Raw genomic sequence first — 10,219 nt, forward strand, 5'->3', positions numbered from 1 at the left:
TAAACTGCCTATATTCAGTTGACATTGCTCATACATTGACAAGTGCAGTTGAAAACAAGGACAGCTCACGAATTTGTTATTAAATACATAACTAGTTTAAAGTTCAAAACCAAATTCCAGTGTGTAACTGACAATTATTGTATTTTTGCTATGACATATTCAGCACGCGCATTAGGCACGAGCCATCGGAGTTTAAGATGACAGTCACGTTTTTGGAAGAAGATAAAAACAAAAAAAGCAAATCAATTATGACCAATATATATTTAAACAATTTCATCTGTCATTCATTCAAAGAATATTTTCCATCATTGAAAGTCCACAAACTTCATTCAAAATACACACTAATGGTGAACTGGTCCATTGAAGAATCCAAGTTTCTGAGAGGACGGAATCCAGGCATTATGTGGTTCACATATACTTCTCACGTTCAGCAAGAAGAGGGATGAGGTTCTCAGACCGGTATTATTGATTTTGTGTTGATGAACAACATGTTCATGATTAATTTTGAGAACGTAAGCTCTATTCACAATTTCACTTTCATATATTGTATGTGGAATTGCTATATTTTATCATAAACCGTCGATTTCCTTCCGCATGTGAGTATGAATTTACAACCATCCTGAAAATAATCATGCATTTTTCATTATTTAAGAAAGATAAATCATTTGATAATATATGTTAAGATGCTAAAATGTGTGTATCGACGTTAAAAGTTAAAAACTTACTATTATACATACAGCAAAATCATAAATTCATTATCGGTATTTTTTTTCTAAAATTCTGACGGAATCTTCAGATTGAATAAGAAATAATCGGAATTGAATTTCAAAACAAAAGAAACTTGAAGGCACAGAGTGATCCACGATACATTTACATGAAATGAAGGAGACAACCGCCTTATTTATAAAAAAAAAAAGGTGTTTTTACGCTAACACATAAGCACATTTCTGAAATCATCGAATAGATATGTCCGTAAGATAGTTACTAAGCTGAATCTTGCTATTTCAAATATTCATTTGACGATGCACAAAAACATCAAAATAAAAAGTTTTCTTCCTTCAAATTCAATAGTACATGTATGTAGTGTACACTCTTGCGTTCTGCTACTCAGTAAATGTATTAAAGCTGTTAATCAGCTCGAATTTCGAAAGTCATTGTTTTAAAATTTCCGAAACAGCAATGACAGTAATAAGTTATGTCTTTCTTACTCGGATAAGGCCTGGTATCGCCATCCAGAACGTGACATTGGGAAGTCTTTCTACACCGATATGCTTTCTATAGAAAACGTTGATTGAGATACCGACAGTCACATATACAATGGCTATGGCGAAAACACTGAAATGGAAACAACAAACAACAACGTCAATCTTCTTCATTGTTCCTCTTGCGTCAATATATTTAAATTTCTTAAAAGTAATTAAATGTAATATTGTCTTTTGTTTCCGAAAAAAACTTTTCAAAAAAATCATTTTATTAATAAGCAGTATATTTCTAGCCAAGAAAAAAGGTATTGAAACTTACCCAATGCATATGATGGTTCCGGCAGACACCCCACCGCTGCCGCCGCCGCCACCACCACCAGGCTTACTTGCACAAGCATATTTACTTGTCAGTGCAAAGTACTATACATGAAAAAGAAAGCCATCGGGAACCTTTATTTTAAATCAAAACAGGAATGATAGAATAGTAATATTGACCTTATTTAGGATAGATTCACTTTCGATTTCATTTATAACTATGGATTTCCTAACGGTAACCAATTTTATTAGCATTTAGCAATACGCAAGGGTGTTTTATTTCAACCTATCCTACAGGAAGTTAGCTCAGTTACAATACTTTCATCATAAGTTTAATGATGCCGTTCAGTTTATCCATTAAAGCAAAAACGAAAAAGATTAATAATATGTTGTATCTGATTGGGTCTAAACAGTCACAGTTAATCTGAACCATTATATAATGGAATTGTATACATTCTCAATATTGGTCACATGTCCTTTGATACAGATAGTTTCAAATACTGCTTGGCGCGAAAAACTCAGCAGTCAGCACAGTATGGTTACCTAAGAATCTTTAGGGGATACATTCGTTGTGTACAACGTTCGTATTTCTTTCAACTAGATTTCTGTTTTATTTTTCTGTTTAGGTTGTTAACGTCCACACAGCAACAAGGGCTTACTTAATCATTATGAGTAGTATTACTTACATAATCGGGACTGGTAGGGTCTGGTAATGGCCCTTGAGCTGTAAATGTTCCTTCCTGGGATTGGTCACATGACAATAGGATATGTGAGTTGCTGTAAGAGAAATAAGTATATATAAATGGAAAATGGCAATGAAATTATCTGTTTTATAAACGGGAGGAGAAGGTGATATATTAATAATGCACCACGGTTGACGAAAGCATGGCTGTGATCTACTATTTCTCCAATGCAATATAATTAAAATGTAACAAGCAGTGTTGATTGACGGATATAAGCTTTTCTGAAATTCTGAGTTTATATCTACACTTTACTCATAACAGACAAACAATATCATACCCTTATAACCAAGTTATTGTTGCACCGAAAAGAGGTCAGTAAGGCCCAAAAATGGTGAGTAGAATAGGTATGAAATGAAACAAAAACTAAACGCGCAAATATTTGTAAATATGTATTGGTACACCACATATATACTTTAAAATGACAAATGTGGCTGTGGTTATTAAACCTTGTGGTAGAGACCTTAAGTTTTTGTATACTTTAAAGTGTTTTATGTGTTAACAGTTTAAGAAGTTTAAAACTTGTTGAGCTGTTAAGAATCTTTATGTTGTTTGTTATAGATCAATGCGTTCCATTAAAATGTGTTTACTTGTCAATGGTTCATTGCATATTCTGAAGTTGGCTCTCAATCTTCAATAAGTTGGTATTGTCTTCTATTTTTTAATAATCCAAATTGATGTATTTATTAAATGAAAGTGAATGTTAATATTGCGTTGATAAATCACCCATGTAACAGTTTTGTGAATATAATTTTATGACCTTCTGCCACGTGGGTTTAGTCCGAACGGAGAATGATGTTTTAATAACATTGTAAACAAAATATAAATTAATTTACCTGGGAATTTTATAATATCTTCTTTGTATAGTATATAAGATAATGTCAGATCCTCAAAGTAGGAAACAGGGAAGTCACTGTTAAAGGCAAACATCACGACAGGAAACCGCAAGCTACACATCAGCGGTAATGTATTTCTAAGATATATTCTGTTGAGTTGTTAAGCTTAAGGGTAACTAATCTGAGAGTCAATTGGATATGATTCTATAGGTCGATTTTATATCGTCTATATTTGACGAATAATAACCTTGTCTGCCAAAATGCATCATTTTATTACTCAATGGAAATGAAATCAATGTTTGGTTTGTTTTGTTTTACGCCCTATTAACAACCAGGGTCATTCAAGGACGTGCCTGGTTTTATAGGTGGAGAAACCACCGACCTACGGTCAGTACCAGGCAACTGCCCGACGTGGGTTTCGAACTCGCAACCAAGAGGTAGAGGGCTAGTGATAAAGTGTCGGGACACCTTAACCACTTGGCCAACGCGGCCACAGAAATCAATGGTAGTCATGCGATTAAACTGGTCGATTAAAGGGACAACTATATGAACCAGTCACGGAGATATAGATAATTTAGGATATAGACCTAGATTTTATACCACATGAGTAACAAAAGTATTGACCTATAGCGCTGATGTGTACAGATACCTACCTTACAAGCTGTGTTATCACCGTTGTACATGTACGTATCCGAGTTATTTAGTACTACGCTACCTGTGTGGACATAATTGACCTCGACAAGATGACATGACATTATTTCCGTTTGTTATCGGTCAAAAGTACACTAGAATAACTTTTTATTCATCGATCGATAATTAATGGAATACGTATGTTATTGCATCGCCTTACTCAGCTTGGTGTTGGCCCATATTTTTCATAACATTCTGTATGCATCAACTTCATATCCTACCTTCTTAAATATTCGAATGATTTTAGATAAAGTATTACGGTAAGGCAAGGCATATAACTTACCCAAGACTTACAAATTAATTAATATTCCTTATACAAGCTACCGTCAATACCATTGAGCATCATCATATCATTAGCACAACACTTACCTTTAAAGTGTTATACTTAAAGTAATGTACATTGTATGTCTTTTGTACAATCCAGTGAAATAAGATTTTACAGCAACTACAACAAATAGACTTCACTCTTCAAATAGGACATTTTATGTCGTAAGGATACGGTGTATACAAAATTTTAATGTCAAACTTCATCATGCAGATGTTTCGTCTTTCTAGGAATTTGGAAAATGATGATGGGATGGCGGGAAATCAAAATAAACCTTAACCCCTGATGTTGTAATCTTGTAAAGTTGGGATATCGATGATTTTAATTTACAAATACAACTATTCATGAGTTAAGGACATGCTTGGTAGCACAAACCTTGACTGTGCAGCAAAAAAAAAGCCTAGCATTCAGTAATTAATATCAAAATTAGTTCTCACTTTAAGAATGTGTCTTAAACCAGATTTGACAGATATATTTATATGGTGTGTGTCGTCGTGACCTATATTTGTATGGCGGGTGTCGTCGTGACCTAGATTTGTATGGCGGATGTCGTCGATGAAGCAGAAGACGCTTACTCCATCGGAACGCATGGTCTGATTCTCCTTTTTTGTTTTCATTTCTGTATAAATTTATATTTTTGGTTACAGTTTGTCCCCGTTTTATCGATTTTGAGTTATAATTTAAATTATGTCCAAACCAAAAAAGGGATCGCTATCTTAATTATAGAAAGTTACATCATCCACACTTACCGTTGTGCTGCGCCACTTTGTGAATATTGGTATGATATTGTCACCGCTCCAATATCATCGGTGGTATATGTTACCGAGTCAGTAGTTCCGAGACTGAAGTAAGAGGCGTCTGGTAAGTTTTGGTGGATATTACAAACCTGCGGAAATATATGTAGTTACGTGAAGGTCATAAACATTTAAGTGAGCATGCAAGTCCAGCTTTACTGATTGATTCAGTAATTTTCATTGTTTTGTTTCCTCTATTGTTCTATCATACTACTAAAGTAGTTCCCATTATTCAAGTATTAAACTGTTTTCAGTCGAAAATATAGGACACTGTGATCGTTAACAAGGCAAAAGCAAATTCAAAATTAATGAAATTAGTTTAGTTTAAACAATAAGTATCAGAATTTAACAGAAGGTTGTGATATCATTAGGGTTATGGTTGTTTTCTTCTAATGCTATATTTTTGTCAAACGATGATATATATCTCGTCATTAATAGAATATTTGTTTATAGAATTTGAATAATTCGTTTTTATATCGATGTAGAATGTGTTTTGTACGTTTTATATTCATATTAAGAACTACACCAGAACAAAATGTACAATGTTTTTCATACCGCTACGTTTTGACAATTATCTGGTCCTTCCGAGAAGTCTGCACAGGGATTCCATGAATACAGATCAGTTGTAGTAGGTCCAGGTAGGTCCATGAATCTGAAAATTGGACGTAGAATAACTCATAAGGAAACAAGTATATCCAGGCATTTCTATAATAGAATATGATCCTCTATACACTAATCTCAGTAACAGTAAAGACGTTTGTTCGTTTTGTTCAGGTCCTTAAACATCACCGAGAATTTAAACAAATTCGGGTGTCTAGCGAGACATTGTAAATGGGTAGGTGAGTGTTTTGATATTGTGGATTTTCATCCTTTATGAGTCATGACTAATGAGGGGCAATTATGGACGCTAATACAGTGTGGTTTTGTATTGTTTAACGTCCTATCAACACATTTGCACATTTAAAGAGGTCTCCCCTGTGCGTAAGATGCATGGGTTTGCGTGCTAGTATTGTGGAAGGCCGCGGTATGTTGGTGTTTGTCTTCTTGTGATAACAAGGAACTGACAACAGTTTTAAGACAGCACACAAGGTCACATTATACTGAAAATGTCATGCCATTTCGAAAATACTGAGTACTAAGCTGGGAATGTCCTGGCCAGGAGGTATAAATCAGAGGCCTCTCACTGGGCTGAGCACTAAATTAAAAGCCAGAAGTTAGACATTGTCAAGAGAGCCATTAAGAAAGAAGGGAAATAATAAGATCCCAAATTTCGATGCCTCTTAGTAATCATGTAATGTGCCAATAGATACTATTCTCACGTCTTACCTCCAGGGCATGGATGGACTTTGTTGTAGTGTCATCATACTGAAATGACACACCTAGACACGGTATACTAACAACACTTGGACAGACCTTTAAACCAAACTATAACAAATATAGATTCTGATTATATATCGGTCAAGGGACATAACACTGGGCTTACATATATGCGAGTAGTGCAATAGTGGCAGATGTGCTATACTTTTTAAAATAGGATCCGGACACATTACAAATGACGCCTGTACACGAAAAAGTGCCATTTCTAATAAGTCTATTGGTATTCGTAGTTTCCGAAAGTGACTACAGGGAAGTACCGAAAACAGTTTATAGTACAAATTACAATGTATGTCTTTGTAGAGAAATTTACAACATTTTCGACAGATTTGATGAGTACTAGTGTATCAAATCTCTTAAAATATTGAGTGAGAATAAATACACAGCGGATATTTATATACATTGTACAAACATATGTATGGAAATATTTACTGTTTAAAGCTGACAGGGCGTGATTGCGCGAAAATCAATTCCCACGCGTCACTAGTTACGATATGAATAACCACTAATTATTGGCACCGTGAAATTGAACTAGATAGTATTCTTCATAGACAATGTGCTAACACTTACTTAGGATTATTGACATCACTGCTGGACAGAGGAGATAGATCAATGACCGTCCCATCGTTTAACTGACACTGGCATGGTCCTGTCTTCACGCAATCGAAAGCAGAGACGATGTCACTCTCCAACAACAGCAGCGAAAACAGTGTAAAACAACAAATGTCCACGAAAGTTAATCCAGACATTTTGTAAAATAAAAGTTTTTTTTTTTTTTAGAAAGATCACGATTAATATCTTTCACGAATTTTTATACATCATTAAACTATTTCTTACACACTACACTGCGGTGTCATATGATGTGTTATCGATATAATCAGATATTTAAGTACGACCCACACCTATACACACTGTGGTGGTTGGTGAGTATAGGCCATGGCTGCATATAGATATTTCAGGTAATAATATTTTATTATCAGTTGATAAATGCAACGTATGGACATGTCTACACTAGAGTATAGATCAAGCCGGAAATTTCATCATCTTAGTTATCATATGATTCTAAATGAGCAAATCCGCCACCACAACTATGAAAATTTAAAAAAAAAATCGTCATTCGTTTTATCATCGTTTTTATACATTTTATCAACTTATTCGAGGAAACAAATAACAAATATTATGTGTGACATGTAAATCTCGGGAATATCAAAATTTGTTGATCTTTTGTAGTTTTATTTAAATGCAAAACTGAAGTACCTGTACTTTCAACCTGTATATCGCGCACGATTATGTGCCCTGACACTTTTTCACGAGCATTCCACCTCTGTGTCGTGATTTCGAAACCCACGTGAGTACCACACGGTTGCCTGGTACTAACCTTAAGCCGGTGTTTTTTTCCGGCTTTTCTTCGTCTCAAAAACCTGGCACTTTCTGAAATGACCCTGGTTGTTTATAGGACGTCAAACAAAATAAACATTTACATGTACTTTGGTTTATTTTTTAACGTCCTATTAACAGCCAGGGTCATTTAAGGACGTGCCAGATTTTGGAGGTGGAGGAAAGCCGGAATACCCGGAGAAGAAACACCGGCCTACAGTCAGTACCTGGCAACTGCCCCACGTAGTTTCGAACTCGCAACCAAAAGGTAGAGGGCTAGTGATTAAGTGTCAGGACACCTTAACCACTCGGCCACCATGGCCCCTCAAGTACTATCAATACAGCTACTGTTACTGGACATAAATCTCATAGAGCAATTTTGCGAAAATATTTTCTAGAAATAGGAAATAGAATGAATTTGTTCTTTTGAGATGGTATAATCTTAATCATCCCGCATTTTATTTCAACTGAGAAAAAGGCCAACGGCAGGCATTTATAAAATGTCCAGAATCGTGTTTGTATAAGCGAGGGGCACGATGTGTTGAGTCGGACAATGTTTTCTCGAACATTACTTTGTAGATCTCAGACGTTACCCCTGTCCAAACGCCAAATGGCCGAGCAACATTTTGTAATATAATCGTTTTTCGAAATAAAGAAAGAGCAGAGACTCGGCGTTTAAGATATAAGGTGGTGCTTATTCTTTGTTCATCTAGCGTGAATACGAAATAAACGATTGATCCTTATGAAATAACTTTCAGTAAGTTCAAAACAAGATATATTCAACTACCACAACTCCAACCATAACATCACTTACAAAGACAAACCAATGCACTTTTATTTGTTTTAAAGCATACACTATATTGATGTACAAGTAATTCAAGTTGGGCCGTGCTGATCTTTTGACAGATGATTACTGCTGTTGTAAAAATGTTGGCACGGATTAGTTAAACTATTCAGAAGAAAGACGAAGAAGTTGTATGCTTAAATATTATTCCGTTTTCAGGTGCTATGAATAACATGGATTATGTTGACTAGATAAAACACGTATATTTTTCTATCAAGTTAACGTTATCAGCTTTTCTTTGTGTGCTTTAAGATGATGTTTTTCCCGTCATAAACAAAAGTAAAATAACAAGAGAATACAAAATGTAACCCTTATAAACGAAGCTGCCGTTTAACTAAAACGAAACAGGATGAACTATTAATTAAGGATCCAGCTACAAGACAGTCATTATACATGTGTACGAAAATTGAAGCAGGTGTCGCGATAGGATAATCCTTTCCTTCTACTTCCCGTGATCACCACTCTATTCCTTATTTTAAGTGTAATTAAACTGCGGATTATTTATATAGCGGATGTTGTCAGTGAAGCAGAAGACGCTTACCATTTCAGAACACTTGGTCTTATCCTCATCGTGCTTTTTCAAGGGTATCCATGCAAATATATTGCTTAATGCGTGTAGTTTGCTCTCGTTTTATTGAATATGAAATAGAATTACACTTTAAGTATTATGTAGATTTTTCCTTGATTTTTCATAATTTCATCTTTGAAATGGGTTCTGTTAGGACAGAACATATATATAAAAGTTCGTTCGTTTAGCTGCATCGACTAGGCCTTTGAAGTATGAAAATTATGTTGTAATAACTAAAGATAAAGTTTACCACACAACGTTTTTGGCGGCGTGGCGCATGTTTGAGAATAAAACAATTTAACGGAATCAATGTCATTTTCATGTAACCAGAATAAAAAGATGTTGAAAACAAGCGTTTAGCATGTTCAAGTCACACTAGCGAATGCCACTGATATACCGATTGATATTTTCTATCTCTGAAAGTCATTGCCGATGTCAGAGGAACGAGTACTTCGATAAGGTTCTGACAGGACAAATTAATATATACAGATTTTGGTGATACAACTTAACATCACACGATGGGTTATCACGTTATTAGTAGATGATGAAGAACCCAGTTTTAAATGGCAGCTCACATGCCAAACATAAAAGAAGTCCTTACATGTTTTCAAATAACAATATATTAGTGGAGACATCGAATTTTAAGCAAATATATATTTCAATTGATAAATCTCACACGGTATTTTATATTATTTTATGATAGTCATAGTGTAGTTTGTTGCTGTTTTGGAAATGTATTTACTTTACACAAAAACCAATGCTAAGTGTTCATCCTCAAATATCACGTGACTTGAAACACCCGGTCAGATTTCTGGTCTAGAGTAAATATGAGTTATGTGAAATGACAGAAAATGGTACAAGTCATTATCACACAAGACAAAAAAAGGCCTTCTTAAAAGTTTTTTGTCTTTATTAAAAATGAAGAATGCAAACAACTATATAAAACGGAATACTCAAAGTTTTGCAAGACAAAAAGATAAAAATACAATGTTATGAAATGCAGAAGCGGAAAGATATATGTTATGGTTCTAATTCTTTAGATTCAATTTGTAGAACTTTCTACTAATATCTCTTTGTAAAAGATTTAATTCTTTAAAGATTTTATTTTCTATTATTTCCTCTCTGATTTGCAAAAGAAGAATGAGCTACAATTT

General features: G+C 34.6%; 1 protein-coding gene across 1 annotated transcript; it reads right to left on the reverse strand.

The window, feature by feature from the left end:
* Window positions 1–242: 242 nt before the first annotated feature.
* On the reverse strand, window positions 243–7,189 carry LOC117344001. The gene is made up of 7 exons (XM_033906594.1): window positions 6,847–7,189; window positions 5,458–5,554; window positions 4,858–4,994; window positions 2,204–2,294; window positions 1,522–1,622; window positions 1,209–1,335; window positions 243–619 (listed from the first exon to the last, which is right to left on the reverse strand). Exons 1-7 carry the CDS (start codon window positions 7,023–7,025, stop codon window positions 560–562), a joined length of 792 nt encoding a protein of 263 aa, XP_033762485.1. The 5' UTR covers window positions 7,026–7,189; the 3' UTR covers window positions 243–559.
* Window positions 7,190–10,219: the final 3,030 nt, after the last annotated feature.

The sequence above is a fragment of the Pecten maximus genome, chromosome 15, assembly GCF_902652985.1.
Source record: "Pecten maximus chromosome 15, xPecMax1.1, whole genome shotgun sequence".
In the NCBI taxonomy this organism is placed as follows: Eukaryota; Metazoa; Mollusca; class Bivalvia; order Pectinida; family Pectinidae; genus Pecten; species Pecten maximus.

Coding starts and splice junctions, on each gene's coding strand:
- LOC117344001 (XM_033906594.1), bottom strand. CDS start 7,025: ATGTCTGGATTAACTTTCGTGGACATTTGTTGTTTTACACTGTTTTCG. Junction 5,555..6,846: donor AGTGATGTCAATAATCCTAA/GTAAGTGTTAGC, acceptor TCCAATTTTCAG/ATTCATGGACCTACCTGGAC. Junction 4,995..5,457: donor ATAATTGTCAAAACGTAGCG/GTATGAAAAACA, acceptor ATATTTCCGCAG/GTTTGTAATATCCACCAAAA.